Below are 20,995 nucleotides of genomic sequence, written 5' to 3' on the forward strand. Positions count from 1 at the left end.
GTTGTCTATCTGAACAGAGAGTGTATCCAATTCTTAACAGCTGGTAGATTGTATATCATCAAACAGAGTGCCATCTTTTAATCTTAAATCTCATAAAATCCAGCCGGCTTCTGTCTGGCTGTGGTCATAGATTAGTGTGATGGGAAGCTCTCACACGATGGTGGGCTGTATGTCATGAGGGACCTGGGAAAGATGGTGCTAAATGCAGATCAGTTTAATTTTAATAGCATACATTGGCTCTTAGGAATGCAGTAAAGCCAGAAAACCAGATAAGAGGTCAGTTCTGAAAAAAAAAAAAAAAAATCAAATAATAAATAATAATTAGTATAAGATAATTAAAACAGAATATAAAATAGTGAAATAAATCAAAATAACAACAAGATTGAAAACTGATGTCTATGGTCATCATTTACATTTTAAAATTTTCATTTTAAGATTTTATTTACTTATTATATTTTATTATTATACTTTGTAAATGATGATAAGATATTAGGGTTAATGAGTGTGTTGATTCAAAACAAAATTTAAATTAAAAAAAAAAAAAATAAATCATATAAGTAATGTCAGTCATCAGCATTTAAATATCAGGTCCACTGAGAGTGTTGATTCAGAATAAAATAAATTAAAATAAAATAAAATAAAATAATACAAAAAATTAAAAATAAAATAAAACAATAAAAAATATATGTATATAAAATAATATAAATCATTTAGGGTCAATGCTCATCATTTTACTTAAAAGATGTCAGGCCAGCACGTTAATCAGTCTAATTACAGTGCTGATAAATATCAAAGCATAAATAAAATAAAACAAAATAAAATAAAAAAAAAATCATTAAGAAATAAATAAAATTATTAGGAGATAAAATCATTTAAAAAATAAAATAATAATACATTTAAACAAATAAATAATTTAAACATATCATCATGAAACTAAAAAACTAGGACAACAGATTCAAGAGACTAAGAGTCAGATTCCAAACCTAGTTATACTTGTGCACCACTGCGTGTTATAGGATGTGCACTAACTGCTAGGCCACAGATCTGATGGGTGGTCTTCAATTGCTCTGGATCAATCTGAATGCTGCAGTGCTCATACTTCTCCCATATCAACAGCACTTTGACCTTATCACCAATTCCTCATCTGTCACGTCCCCTGCAGGTCACCCCTCCACTCTCTCCACACAACTGTCAGGCCTTTAGGGCAAGCACATGGTGCTGAGCTCATATTTGGACTTTATGGATGAAGTTATGCAGCGGGAGCAGGTCAGGGCAAACCTGTGCAGCTGTACCTGATGCAGGTATGTGAAGTTTGCACTCAAACTATGTAAAAATGGTACATCTGCTGGCTGATTGAAAAAATCAGCTGCAGAAGCACTTTTTTTTTTCAAACAAAAACTCCTAGACATAGATATGTGGCAGGTCATTTATTACACTTTACATGCTCACTTAACTGGTGGTAATTAGCTATGTTTAAAGTACAAAACTCTAATTTAATTTAATATACTCTTATTTATCCAATTTTAGTGAGATACAATTATAGTTTGTATTAATATTCTGAATTAGTTTTTATTTTATATTTTTGCATTTTAATTTTAGTTAAAATTTTTGTAATTTTGGTAATAATAGTTTTTCTATTAGTTATTTATATATTCATATAATATATATAATATAATAAATTATTTTTATTAAATAATTAAAAGATACTAAATACAATCAATTTTTAATTCAGGTTTATATGGAGTTATTTAGTACATCAAGCTGAAAATGGAAATGTTATTTCAGTTAAAATTTAGTTTTAACCCTGCTATAAAATATAAAAATATATGAAAAGAAACATCATTTAAAATAAATATTTATAAATGAAAATCACTTTTTATATAAATTATTTAAATGTTATTTCAGTTAAAATTTAGTTTTAACCCTGCTATACACTTTAAAAATATATTGTTTATTTTAAAAGAAAAATAATGTAAAAATGACAAACCTATTTTAAACCTATTTCACTGTAAAATACAAGGTAATTTCCAGAACAATCATATCTGTTCGGATTATATTTTATTATTGAAAGTTACTTTTTTCTTAATTTTATTAATGTACATCTGAGTGTGTTATATTATAATATACTATAATTAAATGAAATACACAGTTATGCACTATAAAATATACAGTGACCAACCTATAACATGGTCACTATTTTGAATTATTTATTTATTGAGTAAAATTCTGCCAGCTGCAGTTTTGCTGTTGTTGTTGATCATAAACATATTTATTTGACCATAAAGTCGGTGTCTTCTCAAGCCTGATAATGATGTTAAGTATTCGGTAAGAGTGTTCTGCTGTCCAGCTGTGTTCTCACTGTCTTTCCTGTCTGGACATTGACACACACGGAAAATGAAAGCCTCAGCATCCTGAAGATCACTGGAAAGATTCTCAACAACAGTTCCATGAAAAGGTCCAGCATTTACCAACTTAAGTGTGTTTACTGAGAGATTAGACTCCTTGCAGATTTCTGTTAAGTATCATTTCCTCTTTTCATCCCACCTTCATTAGTTTACAGTGACGTTAGTGGGTAAATTCCCTCTATCTTCAAAACTACGCACAGGAAAGTCCACAACTGCGTCTGTGTCTTGGTTTCTGACAATACCACACATTTCCAGTCAAGTTTCATAATTTCCAACCATTTTTCCTGGCCTGGATGCTTCTGAGACAGACAAATCTGTTTGTAGACAAGGATAATACTGTAATCCAACCAAGTAATTTGAAACATGTTTTATGAATATATCAAAAAGCTGATTCTTCTGATCTTGTCAACAACTTTATAACGTTTCCTCTCCTAATAGCTTAAGCTGCGATTTCTACCTGTTCTGACACTTAAAAATTAGCTTTACCTGCAAATCCTGATGTTGTCAGGTTGCTTCAGTCATACTAATATTTTTTTATCCTTGAATAAAATGAGTTTCATCTTGTTTTCAAGCAAAGTCATGATCCTCATTTAAGTATATTGAGAAATCCCTCATATGGTTCCCATTACAATGCATGTCTTTGTCAACAATAAAATGATTTAGCCACACACAATTTTCCTTGGTTTTTAAGAATGCCGAGAGAGCTGACAAATGAAAAATGCTAAAAAAAATTTACAGTGTGGCTTATGTTTACAGTGAAACACAAAGCAGCAAAACAGTGAGCTCACAAACCTTGGTCAACCAGTAAAAGTCGGTCAGCTTCATTAACTCCATTAATGATTGGTGTTACTCTATCTTTGAGATGATGCTTATTGAATCATGGCTATCTAACACTTGAGACACAATCAGCATTTGACCCTAGCTATATTAAATATTCACTATATATTTGTCATGATTTTGCTGGCAAACACAACATTGTGTATCTAGCTTGTGTATCTAAGACTTTAGAGTTGACACATTCTATCCATTTCCACGAAACAGTTCAAACTATGAATTTCACGAATAACATATTAACATATAGATATGAATGTATAAAAACCACACTCTCTCTCTAGCTCTCTCTTTATGTATATGCATAATATTTATAATTTATTAAATCTTTTTAAAGTTAAACATCACTCTTGGTGCAAATTGGTGTTACTAAAATGTCTGAACTGCTGCTGTTTTAGAACAATATGTTCACTTTGTAAAGTCCTTGCTATCAGCTCTCCTTTTAATTAGCTAGAGGTATTCAGACTCAGTTTGGACACAAATAGTCAAGTGTTGGGTGGACAAATGCACCTCAGACACCTCAGTGCTGCCACAAACAGACTCAGCGCTGAGCCTCACATTGGCAAACACACACTCACACACACACGGTAGCACATGTGCCACAGGCGGCTGTGAGGGTAATTTAAGACCTCGGTGTATCCACTTAATATAATAGCAGCAAGCTAGTTAAGATGGCACAGCTCACACACTTGCATGCTGTGGAGGCATGTGAGAGCGAGAGCTGATCAAAGCTCACACTCAGGGTTTCAGCACAGGCCTATTCTGAGAATGATGTCACTTCTGTCATGATGTGGCACACAAAGCATCAATTCTAATTGTGACAGGAGTGTGTTAAAGAACTGATTTTATATTTGCATTACTCAATGAGGCAGAAATTATGACTTAATTTTGGTGCTGTCAGTAGATTACATTATATTATACTAACAGTTTTTTTTTTTTTAAATAAAACATTTTGACATCAAAAGTGTCATTTAATCGTTTTTTTTTAGTATTATTTACATAATATTATAGTATTTATTTTCATTTAAGTTTAAGTATAACTCATTTTATGTGCTTTTGTCACTTATAATTATTTTTTATTTAAATACAATTAATATTTATTTCATTTTTAGCACTTTTGCAATCTTCTACAATCTTATTTATTTTTTCATCTGATAACAACACTCATCATATTGTTTCTTTTTATAAAACATTTCAACTTTAGAATTCATTTTAATTCCAGTTTAAATGTTAGTAATTTTGTTATGTGCTTTTGTCATTTTACTGTTGTCTTTTTGTAAACATATCTATTAACTTTAATACAGATTTATTTCAGTTTTAGCACTTCAACTTTATTTCAGTTAGTTGCAAGACAATTTTTTTAAATTGTCATTCCAGTTTAAGTTTTCATCTAATATTTACATTTTACTTCAGCTTTATTTGTTTTAGTTAACAACAACAAAACTGTTTTATATGCTACAAAGTGCATTATTTCTTATTTTAAACATTATGTCACAATCTTTTTATTTGTTGGCTTATTTAGATAATTTTTTAAAGGCAGGAAACAGGCATTCACAGACACCCGTGTGGATATGTATTAGTCATTTTGTGTAGATATATGATTGTGGGGGATCTTCATACTTCTTAAATCCCACAACACAAATAATAAATTTGTCATTTGGATGTCATTAATGAAAATAATGCCACTTCAAATAATTGTATATGTATATGATTAATATGAAACTGACAATATTATACTGTACATTCTCCTCTGTTGTCCTCCTTAAGCTTTAACTTCAAAGCTCTTGTACAGTGCAGTGAGATGATATTAGCTCTTTCCCTCAAATAAGAAGACACTTCAAACTGCCACAGTTGTTAATATACCTCTATACACTTAACTCTCTGGCGCGCACACACTCATATATTTACACATACACAATCCCACACTGTGTCCTCTCCATCTCTCACACACACTGCGCTTTACAGCTGAGTTCTGGAGGAGGAGCTTAATTATTAAAGCTCATATGACAGCTAAATGTGTATGAGCACATTGATAGAGAACTCAAAATCGTGCAGCACAAAATAATCCACAAGGGGGCACCAAACAGAAACGAGAGAAAAAAAAACGAAAAAAAAATCTGCTGTATGAAAATGATCCCAACATATATATATGAAAATTAGAATGCATAAAAGTATTTATTTGTTAATTTTCAATGTCTTACCATTTCATTGCATTCTTCATAGCTGTTTGAAGGATTTACCTAAACCAAAAATAATCTTAATTTACATTTTCACCATCGCTATTCCGTCTTTTGAAGTGCCTGATTCATATTGCCATTATCAAATCAGTAAATTATATCATATTTTTCATCTCCACAAAGGCTACTATTAACTTCCATCCTAACAGCTAATCCCTGTGTTTAAAGAGACTCATGGCTATTTATTTTATTCTTTTTACATAAGGTCTATTTATGGTTGACCAGGAAACTGCATTTGTCTGCAGTGGTGACAGTGAGATGACACAATTGCAACTATTATTTTTAAAACCTGCAATTTCTATATCAGACAACCAAAATACAGAGTAAGAATAATACTTCCGTTTCAAAACAGACAACTGAGATGAATTAAAGGATATGAAACCATTCAATTAAACGGACTGAATGTCTTACTGCAAACAAAAAAACAACTGTAACTTAATTTCTTTTGTATTTTCTGTTTTTGGACACAATAAAATGGCCACATAAAAGGCTCTAAAAACCTCTGTTCCTTGGATTGACTTAGTAATGGATCCCTAAAAGTGCTTTAACATTGAAAAATATATATATAATTTTGTGCTTAGTGTTTATTATTCATATAAATGACACAACTGAGTTTTGTTTGACACCGAAACCAAACTAGCACTCAAACGTGACATTTTTACCATAGTTCTTCAAGGCCCTCTGCGACTGTAGCATCCATCCAAGAAAGTTTGCCCTGTGTGTTATTTTGAGACATCCTTCAGTTACATTTACCTGAAAACCAACCCTGTGCACGAATAAACCCAGTAAACCACCCAGTGAACGTTCCCAGAAAGCAGGGTGAGAGATTTGACTGTTTATTTGGTTCAAGACACCTGTGTCGGAGCCCTTGATTGGCCAGAGAGAGAAAAAGAGAGAGAGAAGAAAGGGATTACCTTTATTGCCGATATATTAAAGTCCAAACTACTGTAAGTGCTTGTGCTTCAAAGCATTAATAGGATTCTTTTATACAGCATTTATATACAGCGTCTATACAAGAGACATTCATGACTCTCATGAAAGCAGGAGGTGTCCATGTCCGCCGTCTCCCTCCCGATCCTTCCAGACTGAAAAACACAGACGATCAACAAACACGAAAAAAGAAAGAAACACACGTACAAGCTCGCACATAACACGGCAGTCACCAGAGCAGCAAAAGCATGCGTATAGACTTGGGAATCACTTTCATCGTAATGACAACATAGTTTATTCTACATCTCGAAGCGCTATGTTCACCTGGGTAGAGCAGACGGGATCTGAGGAAACGAATGAACACAAATGTCACCAAAACATCTGAATTGGGACGAAGAGAAACTCATACAGCCCAACTTCCTCTCACTTCAATTGATTACGTGAGAAGGAACAACAATTTTTAACAGCACAATCTGAACTAGCGCTACACGAAAGGTAATATCTGAGTACATTCTAGCATACAAGCTCTTGTTAATGGCATTGGCTGACATGTGTTAACCCCTTGCTGCCCGCTCCGCAGGCCAGCGAAGAACATAGAAGAACATGGCTTAGGTCCGGAAGATCCAAACGGACCTTCGAAAAAAGGATCATTTCGGGCAATGTGCACTATTGGATATTCGAAGTGGTCATGGCTTTACTTTCTTTATTTTTCTTTTCTGTTCTCCTCTGCACTTACAGCAACACAATATGTATGTTCAGTACAATATTGATATGCATTTGGCTATTTGAAAGCATCATGTGACATCTGTCCAGTAAACTGCATGTTGAAAACGGAATTGTAGTTTATTTGGGGTTAACTGAGATATGACATTCAAACTAAATTATGTTCTTGGATAAGGATTAGGTCAGACAGGAAGGGGCGGGATGAAACAGTGACTAAGTCGTCTGATGGGATGCTCTATTTCTTTCTGTAGTTGCCCAGTTGAATGGCCGAGCGGTCGAAGACGCAGCGGAAGGTGATTGGCTGGACCTCCCAATAGGGCACTGGATTACTGAACAGGCTAATGCCTGAGTACATGGCCTTCTTTGTATTATAGCCGGGTGGGCAGAAGTCCTCTGTTCCCACAGCAGCAATCTTGTTGGAGTGAAGGTAGATCACCTGGAATTGATGGAACGAGAGCATGACAACCTGTGACTTAAAGACGTGTGGAAATGGCATGTTCACTTTGTGTGAGATCTCTCACCTGGATGTATTTGTGTTCTGGCAGGCCAGACGGGACCGCAGTCAGCATGTTACTGTCCAGGTGAAGTTCCCTCAGGTGAGGCACGTTGGCCAGAGAGCCGTTCTCCACCACGCTGATCTCATTGTGGCTCAGACCCAGCCTACAAACACACACTGTGTTATTATCATGAACAAAAAATTAAATGAAAATGAAAATGAAAACTAAAACAAAACATTTGCGGTTATTGAAAGGCAAATACAAACAAACATAATTGGGAAACACTGAAAGTAAATAAAAAAAATATTTTTACCGCTCCAAATCCAACTGAACTAAAATAAAAAATGGCCACAAATTAATTTATTTATGTATTTATTTATTTATTTTAATACATGGTACACTATCATTAACTGTGGGGTTATATTTTTATGCCTTTGAAAGTCTCTTATGCTCACTAAGGCTGCATTTATTTGAATAAAAATACAATAAAATGCAATTTTAAGTAACTGTTTTTATATATATTTTTAAATGTAATTGATTCTTGTGATTGCAAAGTTGAATTGTCAGCATCATTACTCCATTCATCAGTGTCACACAATCAGAAATCATTCTGCTATGCTGATTTGCAGCTCAAGAAACATATTAACAAAAGTTAACAAAGAGCAGTTGTGCTGCTTAAAATTTTTGTGAACATTTCTTTGATGAAAATTCAAAAGAATAGCATTAATTTGGAATGGAATCTCTTTTGACATTATAAATGTCATTACTTTCACTTTTGATCAATTTAATGCATCCTTGCTAAATAAAATAATTAATTTATTTCACTTCTGAATATATGATTAACTCCCCTGGTCAAATATCATTAGAATTGTGAGACCAACAGCAAAACAATCTTCCAGTCTTCTCATAAAGCGGTCTGTATTTGAGTCAGTACTCTTTTCTAACATCTCGGCTGTGATTCAGTCTCAGCATGTGCAGTGGAAAATCTCTGTAATATGAATGTTCTAATTTCTCTGTGTGATCCAAAGCAAACTGATCCATGCAGTGATGTCATGGTATTTGAGTATCACAGGGTTGTTCTCATGCAAATTCAAAACAAACCTAATGAAATCTGAATTATTATTTCCTCTGTCTGTTTCCATCCAGACTCTTCAAGTCTCCCATTAATTAAAAAAAAAATTACAAATACATAAAAAAGAAATATTCATTTAACAAATTACAAATATATTAAGAAATATTCATTTACTTGGACAGGTTCTTGAGGCCCTTCAGACTGTCTGCGGTCACTTTGGTGATCTTGTTACCATCCAAGTGAAGTTCAAACAAAGAGCTGGGCAGACCTGAACATTTTTTTGACACAGATTAATGAAAAAAACAATGTGGTATTGATACAGTTCACTGAAGTGAAAGGGGACTCCATCATTATTCACAATAGGGATGATTCTGTACCTTTGGGAATGGAGGTGATGTTGGTGTCAGCTATTCGGATGTAAGAAACCCTTTTCAGATCAGCAAAAGCACCATTATCAACTCCAGAGCTACTCAGAGGGTTCGAGCCCAGCTCTGGAATGGGACAGAATCAAAATGTTCACTGGTTCATATTGCAGTATTGTTCCACTGTTGATTTAATGGTGATTGTTAATGTACTATTTCCTTTGAGTGCAGAATAAAATAATAAACACAATATATTTTTTTTATTTAAAATAAAATAAAATAAACACATAAAATAAATCTATCTATCATCCATCCATCCATCCAAAAGTGTCAATCATTCATCATAAATCAATACAGTATATGCAGCTACCCTAAAATGTGCTAACTCAAAAATGCCACTCCACATATAGTTTTCTAATAAGCACAGACAAAAATCCCTACCCATGACGATGACATTGGCCATGCCGGCAAAGGAGGACTTCTTTATCTTGTTAATCTGGTTCTCATGAATACGCAGCTCCTGGAGGGTTTTCGGTATGTTAGCAGGAACATCCTTCAGGAGGTTCTTTGACAAGTACAGTCTCTCCAGATTGATCAGAGAAGAAAAGGCCTTAGCATGAATAATTGTGATCTTATTGTTGACCAGGATGAGTGTCTGAAGAAAAAAAAAATACATTCCTTTAGGAACTTTATGGTAGTTACATGACTGCAAATGGTATTATTGGTATAATTCTTTAGTTATTAGTGTTTAAATGCAAAAGTTTTAATTACTCAACCTAAGTTGTTCCAGTATTTGTGTTCAAATCTGTAATATTGTTTTCACCCCTCACATTCAGTCATATAAAGTTCACTAGCTACTTGGTACAATCTTCATTTTTATGTTCTGTTTGCATTCATCTCTCATTAGATATCAGGCGCCATATGGATGTTGAGCTTGGAAAGCGAGAAATAGTAATGGAACCTCGATGGGAGGCTGCATATTTACTGAAGTTCAGGAGGCTGAACAATGGATCCGTTTCAAAAGTGAAGCATTACACTTGTGCACTTAGGAATGACACATTTCTCACACTGAAAGCTGTTTTCTGGAGATGATGGATTGGAAACATGGAGGATTTCATATTGCGGATAACAAGTTTCCCTAAAGCTCTGTTTAGTAAAGTGTTTCTGAAGATCTCCAGAGAATTTTTTGCAGTGTTTTCGAAAAACTGGAGCAGATATTTGCCTTCAAAGATCGCTGTGGTTGCAACACATAGTTTTAGTATCTAGTTCCACATTTGGCAGACAAAAGGCTGTTTTCTCTGGAGAGTTTTTCCATCTCACAAATGGTTTTGATTTGGACTTTTGGACTTTATGTTCTCTGTGATAAATTGATGCTTTCAAGGTCATAGCAAAAACACCAGGCTGTCACTTCCAGTTATCAGCAGCAAGCAGCCAATTGATCCCAATATATATATATATATATATATATATCAAAGTGAAATAGGATTTGTCCCATGAGGGGTTACTTGGATTTAAAAGGGGGTGAGAAATGTCATTGCTTCTTCGATCCAATTAAAGAAAAAGCAGTTAAAAAAAACAGAGTGAACCAGGGAAAGAGTGAGTAATTGAATATCTCACTTGGAGACTCTTCAGGCCTTTGAAGTCATTTTCTCGGATCTCTGAGATCTTGTTGTTCTGCAAATCCAGGAGAGTGGTATCAAATGGAATTTTTTCTGGAACGTTCTTCAAACCTGAGAGACACAAATACCACAAGTAGTAAGAAAAATGACACTGATGAAATGGGATATGAGCTGATCTGGGCTTTTATGGCTAGAATCTACTTTGAAATCAAATCAGCTGTAGACATATGAATCCTGGTCCAACACCAACACAGCACACTCAGATACGGACAAAACAAATCCTTCAAGATTGTAAATTGTGGTGCTAAATCAAACAGCCACGTTCCTGAAAAAAAAAAACATTTAAATGGCAGAAAGAATGTGAACTCTGGCTTGGTCTTGGTTTTGGATGAGCTCCAGCCATCATTGTATAGACAAAACTGTTTATAGAAATGTTTCTATTAACTTTTATGAGCTACCATTCTACATGTGTAAAAAAGAAATAAATAAAAAGTCTGGACCTAGGCTAAACACAGACAAAAAAAAAGTTTTGATTGTAAATATATCATTATAAATAATACATTACTAAAGAACTAAATAATTTATCTTCCTCTTTCTTTATTCGTCTCATAATACTGAATCAATTCCTTACAAAGCCCTCGACTCCATAGACTAAAAAAAGTCTGAATGTGCAATTGGATGCTGGACCACATTTCCAGAGTGTAACACTGTTAAAAGTTATGATGATGCTCCACGTAAGTTTTCGAAACTCTGTTCACTGAGTTTATCATAGATGACTCTTAAGATGTACAAAAGGTACCAACCCAGTAACAACTTTTGTACTTTTTTTGTGAGAGTGTAGGAAAAATGAGGTAAACACACATGCACATACATACACATAAATATATATCTGCTCTAGCAACTCTAAAAGCTTTTTAGGCAGAACCTCACACAAATAATGTTTGGTTTTGTTTTGTGGTGAGTTTCCTCATCACTGCATGTGTATAAAAAGTTTAAGAATATGTTTCTGATAATTATATAACCACAGGACAGAGGACACAGAGATCACAGTTGGACGTATCAGTGCTGTTGAGATATCTCACAAATGTTGCTTTCGTTCTGTTTAGTCTCATTTTCTAGTGGCTACATGTCTCAGCCAAATCACAGCAATCAATTAAGGCCAAAATGTGTTTTTATTATGGAATATATTATCAGTATGTAATTCAAAAAGCACTGATAACATAATAAAGAAAGCTCAATTTGAGTAAACAATGGCAATAAGATAATCAGAATGTGCAGTCCATTCGCAACCCCTATGGAACAAACATTAAACTATTCAAAAACAACTTGTACTCTGTGGTTAGAAATACTATTTAGCCAGCAAGTGTATCAAAATCAAGAGTGGAGAAAAATGCAAAATCATCATTAATAGACTCATGGATGCTAAACTCATTCCTACTTTTATTGGTGAGAAGAATAAAAACATGGGATGCTGTTTAATCCACAAGATTTTCATAATGTAAAATCACACTACAATATGGTCCATTACCTAACACTGAATATTTTACACATATCCCACTTGTAACATACAAGAAATACTAACCTCATATCAACAGGTACCTAAAAGAGGAGTATATCACACTTACAGTCTGTTGTCAGCAAGTAAAAACACAAGCAGGCCCTTAATCAAACGATCTAGACAAACTAATTTTTGCCATTAGTTGCTCTTGGGTTCTGGCACTATTTCCAGATGGTTTTCCCTGCAGCTGCAGAGCTGTATAAACTGGGTCACATATTTCACTGGAAAATGGGGAAGTTAGATGGAGAACGGGCCTGTCGGCACACCTATCCCCCCACCTCCATTCTTTTCCAGGTCAAAAGACCTGCAGAGCAGATGAGCGCTGCGGGCCTCAAATATCCACTCTTCTCTTATTTGTCCTTGCTCTCAGTCCCATTTTAATTCTCGTTCTTTCCCTATCCATTTTAACTTGGGTTGAGTATCAACATTGCAAAATAATTATTGAGAACTGCTGTTTTGCCTGGTCAACAGTATTTCTTTCCAAACCGACCTTCTGTCCAACACTCTAAAGTAATTTCCACGAAAAAGCTATGCTAACTGAGAGAGCATGCTACAGCAACTCAGTTACACTACATTACATAATAAAGCATGCTGGGAAATGTTTTATTAACCCTTTTTGAGTATGTTTTGTAAATTTATAATGCTGTAAATATTACATAATCATGTCCAAATTTAATACAATAATCTGACTCTTTTCTGGTAGATCACAGTGACATAGCAGACAGGGCAGTTTTACAGGATGACAAGTGGTAATCATTTGGAAGTAACCTTATAAAAGAACAGACTTGACTTTTTCAAGTATTAACATACACACACACGCCTGGGGATTCAATTAAGAAAATGAGGCAGCCGTCTGGAGGTTAATGCCTAGGGAAGTGAGGGCAGCATATGAAAACATTTAAAGTGGTTTTGAAATGGTGACATTGGTAAAACAATGATGACTCAACAATGGGCAGATCAAACAAAGAGAGCCCTGGACAGTTTATGCCATGAAATAATTGACCTCAGGTGTAAACAATGGAAATGGAAAGCAAAACAATGACACATATTAACCAGCATGAAAAAAAAAGATAAAGACAAACTTTGATGTTGGCTCAATATTTGAAGGTTTTGTAGATCAAACAGTCAGACAAATAGGACTTGCAAGCGAGTTGTGGGTGGCTGCTGGGGCTTTGCAAGGTTGTTCTGGGTTGTTCCAAGCATGTTGCTAGACGGTTACTGTTTGAGGGTTGCTTGTAGGGTTGCTAGGGTGTTGCAATGCAGTTTAAAGGTTTTTCAGGTCAGACGAATAGGATCATTCGATAGATTGCTAGTCATTTTCTAGGGCGTTAGGTTGTTCTGGCGTGTTGCTAGGGTGTTGCTAAGGCATTGCTAGGTGGTTGCTAGTGTGTTGCTGAGTTGCTAGAGCAAAAGCAGGTGTTTGAGTGTTCTGTGTGGTTGATAGGGTGTTGCCAGGCATTGCAAAGTGACTACAAGGATGTCCTGTGGGGTATCAAGGCAAGTGTTTGAGTGTTTCGACACACCGGGTTGCCAGTTGGCAGAAAAAAACTGCGTATTGAAGACACAGAAGCCAGCAAACTAATTGGGTCAGACATCGCAGATTCTATCCGACTTAAAAAAACCTCGGCATCCATATAAAACAGTCTATGACCAGAGGTATATTAAAATGCAGATAATCCAACTGATCAATTTATTTGTCGCCTTTTATTATCAATTGCACTTGTTTCTGTTAGGTGTCCTTAATCTGGCAACCCGCATGAGTGTCAAGTCTGAGGAGGAGGGGGAGGGAGAAACAACGGTCTCTAATATTTTGAAATTGGACTGCTGGTACCCATTTCAACCACTAGCTGTCAATATTACATACTTCACCTTTAAATTACAGCTTGCCAGAGAAAGTACCTTCCAGTTTTATGAACAATATGTAGGCTATCAGACAGATTTACAGTCTGTGGTTTTACTCAGAAAGTTGACAGGCAAATGCTATCAAGTTTGTTTTTGTCATTGATCATTGCCCACATCCAGCCAGAAACACTGACAGTGATACTTGTGATAAAAAAGTTGAATAGGCCTATGCAGCTTTTAACAAGTAGTGTAGTCTAGTGTCATGAAGTCTTTACCTAGATCAGAACACTGGGCCACTCGCAGATGACACTGGCACCGGAAGGGGCAGAAATGTCCATCAGGTTCCTCAGTTAGCACAGGGGGCGTCTGAACGGGTGGTTTACGAGTCGGAGGCATGGGTGAACCTGAGCCCTGTTCGTCCTCCATCATGAAGTCCATAAAGCCGGACTGACGGAAGGGCAAAGCCCAGCATACAGACACCAAAAGCAGGGAGAGACAGGCCGATTTCATGTTGCTGATGGAGGCCTGGAGGGTAAAATGGAGAAGAGAAAGGGTTAAAGGTGGGGGCAATATGCTGGGTGGCATCTCAGGACCTGTGATGGTGAGAGGTTAAAAGTTAAACGACTGATGTAAGGTGCATGAATATGACTGAGCAATGTGGGTGATAATAAGACAGAGGTCAAATTTATGTCTACATTAGATTTTAGAGGTCTCTGGTGGCTATTGCTGCAGCTTTCCATGCTGTTAGAATGATGGTTAGCTTTACAGTATATGACTAAATGCATTTTACTATATGTAATAAAATAAGACTGAGATTAGGAACAATACAGTACCACATGGGTGTAATAAATGATTTAAAATGAACTTTAATTTAAATAAACATTCTTCCTAAATGTGCTTAATAGATTTTCAGTCACTACTATCATTTATAATGATGGGAATCATCTTATTAAACGCTGTAAACCAGGGATTTCCTAACTTTTTCCCAAAATACGATTTATCAAAACTAATTTTTAGAAAAGAAATTAATACTTTTTAGCAATGATGCATTCAGTTGGTCAAAAGTGGCAGTAAAGACATTAACAATGTTACAAAAGATTTATATTTCAAATAAACGCTGTTCTTTTAAGCTTTCTAATCATCGAAGAGCCCTGTTTCCAAAACAATATTAAACTGTTTAATAATAATAAGAAATGTTTCTTGCGCTCCAAATCAACATTTTCTAATGAATTCTGAAGGATCATGTTACACAGCCAAAGCAAGTTATCCAAATATTATCTGGTGAATATTAATTATATTAAGCTGACAGTGTGTTTTTTTTTTCTACCAATAACCCCCACTGGGGGTCCTTGGACCCCGATTTGAAAACCCCTGCTATACACTGTTAAAATGACAACCATGCACACTATATCTGTGAGAATTGATAGTTGACCTGGGTTTAAACTGCATAACCAAACTCATTCATGCCCTCATTCAGAATAAAAAATTACCATCTTCTGTCTGTGGAGTGCACAAATCTGTCCACGAGCCCATATATAAACATATGTCTGAGGAGCAGCTGGACGTCTCTGAACGACGAGGAAATTGTAAAGTAGGCAGAGAAACTCCCAGAGCTCAGTTCGATTTTACAGGGTCATCTCAGGTCCATGTAATCAACATACAGCATAATTACAGTAGTTCAAATCCTCCGGGCGGCCACATCACTAGGACAGCGAATAACTACTGTGCCCCTGTTAAACTCTGGAAACTCATAAACTGACCTTGACAACCTTCTGGAAAAGAGCTTTTCTTAATTTCTTAAGTGATACACACATTCAATCTTAGTCCAGATCTAAATAAGATGAAGTTTGTGACATATTTCAGAAACCATAAAAATACTTACGTTGGATAAAAAAATAAATAAAAAAATGAATATTCGCAATTATCTACAAGCACACAAAGTGTAAATACAACAGTTTCTCTCAAAAGTCTAACTTAGAAGTCTCAGAAGAAAAGAAAAAAAAGTGACTCCTGCAAAGCATGGCAAGTGAATTTCAACCTCTGATTTCTCGTCACTGTTGATTTCCATCACGGGAGAGCATGTTGAGCATGTTTTCTGAGGTTCCTTCAGCTCAACCAGTATCCATGTTTCAAGAAATACAATGAGAAATTGTAATTTTATTCAATGGCATTTCAAAACAACAACTTGCCAAGTTCAATTTAGACATGCTCTTTGATTTAATGCTACGTTTTCAGGCCTGGATACAATATGCATCACTTCAGACACCTTTAATTACCTTTGACCCAGTGAGCAATAAGATGCTTTGAGGAAACACACAGCAGTATCACTTTGCCCTTTAACATTTAAGCATGTGGTAAATTTACAGTGAATTCAAGGTAGTTTTATGCTTGTGTGTTCCTGGGAATTGAACCCATGACCTTGCGCCATGCTCTACCAGTTCAGCTGCACAAGTCTTTTCTTCTATATGTATTCCCAGTAGGAATGAAGCCACAGTAGGTTTTTAGAGCCTTAGGAGCTGGTCAGCAGTATGAAAAGCCCTCTGAGCATTACAGGCTGTCATCATGAGCGTTTCTGTTTGCAGGGGGATCATGGGAAGCTGTTGCTGCATTTGAGTTGTGTCCTGTCAACAAACCGCAGGCTGCTAAGAGAGCCAGGCAAACAGACAAGACAGACTGATGGTGTCATAACTTTGTTGGGAAAAAACATCCAAACACAAAACAAGAATAAAAATTGGCTTTTGGCAAATAAAAAAATTGGTTATTTAGCATGAAATTGGTAATCACATGAAGGAATGTGAACATGCAATAAAATAAATATTGAATTTATGCAATCAATAGTTTAATCAGTGTGATTGATAATACATGTTCAGTGTCATCAACATAATATGTTGTCATTCTGTGATTTCTAATATTTTATTATACATACAATTTTTTTTATATATTTAAAAATGATCTAGATATTTTTATACATTTATCTGTACATTGTTTTTATACATGGTTTAAAATGAAATTAAAATAATAATTCATGGCTGGTAAGAGTAATTTAAGGCTGGTAAATTTTCTCAGTTCACTCACTACTTGGATCCGCAGATCATATCAAAGAGAACGTAGCCAAAAAACGACTCAACAGAAAGGATGCTGCATTCCTCTCAGGAACCAATGGACCAGTGTCATATGGCTCAATGTGTCAACGATTATCAGAACTGAGTCTAAATAAACTTCAGATGTGATTTCTTCACAGTCAGTTCTGTGCCTAACTATCAGCTTCTGCCAGGTTGTTACAGGCCTTCGGCAACAATCTGATCCAAGTGAAGTGTTTCAGAGAACACAAAATCAGCACTAGCCTGTTTCTGGTCTTATAAATGACAGAAAAATCTCCACTTTTCCTCTCATTCTAGGTCTCTATGTTTAAAAGGCAACACATTTATTGACTTGTTGCTCCTTTCAGCAACGATTCACAGAAAGGTATTTACAGGCTACAGGACATTTAAAACAAGTGTGCTCCCTCAATTTTAAAACATACACATCAGACCAGTTTTATCATTGCACCCCAAAACCTGCCTTTTATTTATGAAAGCATTCCTCCACTGAAAGCTCTAAAATATCCAGAATTCCTCAAACGCTGAGAGAATGTTTCAGAAATGTAATTATCTGCTCATTTCAGTGAGTCATGTGTCAAAACAAAAGCACAAAAAGACATATTACTCAATGTGCAAAAGCCTAAAAATGTGGACTTAACATTCAGCTCAACAAACTGCATTCCTGGACTACACTTGCATAAAAGGGTTTCAACCACTCTGCCCTGTGCGGTCAGACTGGTTCCAGACCACTAAACCAAACTCCAAAGCCACTGCCAAAGCACAATTAGACTTTCTCACAGATCAAAACCATGGTTAAACCCATCAAACATGGTAGTCTTCAAAAGCACCTATCTGAAAGCCACAAAAATGTATTCAGATGGTGAATAAGCAATTACATGCTAAAGGCCGGCTGATTATTCTGGCCCATGAGAAAATGAGTAAAAAAAAGGATCAAACTCATGACTGTTACTATATCCTCGATCTAAGACAATCCCAGTTCACATTTACATTCAAGCACTCTTTCACTCATCCTCCCACTTCCTTTTTCCATGGCAACTGCCCATCTGTCATAAGCAACTGTTTTGACTTTGATACAAAGCTCCAGTGTCTTTTTCTCAAAGGGTTAAAAGGCAAGTAAAGAAAGGAAAAAGCAGCAGTGACCAGCATGGCTACCAATTAATGACTCTCTCTTTCTAACATCAAATAGTTGGAGCCAAATGGAGACCTTTGGCTGCCAAAGAATACTTATTGCATGGCCCAAGGACACTGTCTTTTGAAGGGAGGAAGAGAGGGATGAGAGTTTCCTGTCATGGTACAAACTGTGTACGTGAGTTCTGTTTGCAATTAGTGAAAGTCATAAGCCATACAAAAGAGAAGCATTCTCTAACCTTAAACCCAATATCAACCAAAGAGAAATACATGACCCAATTAGCCCAACTTTTAAAACCCAAAATGCCTGTTGAATGAGTCTAAACCTTCAACTAACTCTCCCCCCCCCCCCCAATGAATGTTTTGAGTTAGCTGGGAATTTTGTGGTGGGATTACCAGGAAGTAGCTTGTCAGACTTGCCTGATATTGGAAGGAAGCTATATCATTAAAGGATTAATGAGACACCAGTCCCACGCTCTCACTCTCTCCATCTCTCTCTTTTCTCCTTCAGAGTGCTTTCATCCTTCCTCTGATATGGCTCAAGGCACTTTGGCTTCCACGCCATGGATAAAGTGTTTAGGATGCGACTTCTCGAGCGAGTGGAGGCAAGCAGATGCAGAGCGGGGCTAGAGGACAAAACGTCTCTCCAGACAAGTCTATCCGAGGAAAGCGCTGTTAGAAATCCTCTAGTGTTTCCAGGCCTTACATGAACTCTTTCTAAATGCCAAGTGGCACACAAAAGGAAGAAAAACCAGGATGGAAAAGTCGGAGCAGACAGAATAAGGGCACTCGAAAAGTTAATGGCTTTTTCACAACAGCGAGTATGTGCGGGGGTTTCAAAGAGCAGGGATACTTGTCAGAATTTGGAAAAGTCTGAAAAGCTCTTGTCCTCTCCAACCGAACCAGAAAGAAAATCACATCAGCAATCAATTTGCATAAACACACTTTTCTGGCTTGAAATACAAAGGATGGTTTTCTCATCAGAATGCAACCAAAGCACCTTAATCCACACGCAAACCCACAGCTATTAACAAGGTACAAAAATGCAGGAAGCTACAATAAATGCATTTTTATCATCGATACACTCATGTATTCTCTCAGTTGCATTCAGCATCTTGAATTAATTCATCTAGGATATGCCAGAATGAAGCAAATTCACTCAAAACTTCCGATGCAAAGTCCTAATTTCTGCACCAAGCCTTAATGAACTGCACAAATCACCAAACCGAGATTCCCAAGGGGTGATACCAAAGTGCAAACCGTCCACCTCTCTTTGAGATGGTCAGTCTGTTCTGTCAATCAAATTCCCTGCTTTTCATCACTCAGAAGTGTTAAGACTGATCTTACCTGCACGTACAGGAGTGTGTAGAGCTGCAGACAAAGATCCGCAAATCCAGAGAGGGCTGGAGCTGATGTACAGCGCGGCAGGCCGAAGGCTGATCACTGTGTGGATGCCTGCAGCCAAGATCAGGCAGGTGTGCTCTGTCACGGGGGGAGGGGATGGAGAGAAGAACAGAGAGGGAGAGAGAGAGGACGAGTGGAGGGAGGGAGGGAAGAAAAAGAGAGAGGGAGGGAGGGAAGAAAAAGAGAGAGGGAGGGGTTGATTTCTTCCTCCTTTTTTAAATGAGACAATTGGAGAAGAACTTCCCCCAGTCTAGAGCGGTCCAAATGCAGTTGGAACAAGAAAAACTAGGAAGAAAAAGTTAGGAGGCGAGAGCTTGCGACTATACAGGCATTGGCAAGTTCCCATTCTGTGTCATCTGGTAAAGATAGGGAATTCTGGATACAACAAAAAGCGGCTCGGCTCCCTCCCTTTCATACTCTTTCGGCAGACTTCATGCTGCATGGTGGAAACATTCCCCTCCTTTCCACCCACCATACTTTTGTTTCTTTTGAAACAAGAAACTTATTCGGTGACCCGTAACCTCAACCACACACATACATACAGCATTTCCAAATCCACATTAGGCTTGTTTATTTGTACTGAGTAACAGGCGTGGAAGAGCATTGAATGTGTAAATGGAGGTACCCCGAAATGGGAAGGGAGGAGCTGGCTTGAGTTCAGCTAGTTACTGAAGTCAGGACCCAGGTTTTCTTCTCTCTCTATCTTTCTTTAATGCGGTTATTCTACATTTGCCTGACTTCCACTTTTTCCTGTCTAAATCGAAATACTGGGTTGAACTGGTACAATTCAATCCTCTTAAATCAGATTGGGCTTTTGGGATTTTCTGGCACACTTTTTGGAGACCGAAAAGATAAACTGTTTGGACAGGGGTGATTAGGATTTCAGTCTCAAGCCTCGTTCACATTGATTTTATCACACCGTGGGATGTCCTGCATTACTGGTTATTTGAAAAGCTTTTGAAAATCTAATCACAAATTAGATATAATTCAAGTAAAAATGACATGGCATTCAAGCGTGACAATGAATCAGGTTTTGCTGCTAAAAATGAACATTTCAGAAATTAATATGTTATATGAAGGGCAACAGTTTATAATATTTCATATTTCATATCATAAAATATTTTATTTACTGAATATAATCTATAATTTCAGCCTGATCTCATTCATATTCAAAGCTATTTGTACAGAACATTTACACACAGTTTGATACGTTTAGATATAAACTGTAATGCACAATGGATGTACTGACAGAATGTAAAAATTAAATATGCACATCTTTAGAAACT

At 36.3% G+C, this 20,995-nt stretch overlaps 1 protein-coding gene across 2 annotated transcripts; it reads right to left on the minus strand.

Annotated features, from left to right (window-relative positions):
- Positions 1–6,368: 6,368 nt before the first annotated feature.
- On the minus strand, positions 6,369–19,847 carry LOC109075130 (decorin-like). 2 transcript variants are annotated; one of them, XM_042740409.1, is made up of 8 exons: positions 19,663–19,847; positions 14,352–14,601; positions 10,675–10,787; positions 9,499–9,712; positions 9,073–9,186; positions 8,870–8,963; positions 7,648–7,786; positions 6,369–7,562 (listed from the first exon to the last, which is right to left on the minus strand). In XM_042740409.1, the coding sequence occupies exons 2-8, from the start codon at positions 14,584–14,586 to the stop codon at positions 7,362–7,364; spliced, it is 1,110 nt and encodes a 369-aa protein (XP_042596343.1). In that variant the 5' UTR covers positions 14,587–14,601; positions 19,663–19,847; the 3' UTR covers positions 6,369–7,361. The 2 variants fall into 2 exon arrangements, with proteins under 2 accessions (XP_042596343.1, XP_042596336.1); XM_042740402.1 differs by having other exon boundaries at positions 19,653–19,846.
- Positions 19,848–20,995: the final 1,148 nt, after the last annotated feature.

Source organism: Cyprinus carpio, chromosome A4 (assembly GCF_018340385.1).
Source record: "Cyprinus carpio isolate SPL01 chromosome A4, ASM1834038v1, whole genome shotgun sequence".
NCBI classification, from domain to species: domain Eukaryota; kingdom Metazoa; phylum Chordata; class Actinopteri; order Cypriniformes; family Cyprinidae; genus Cyprinus; species Cyprinus carpio.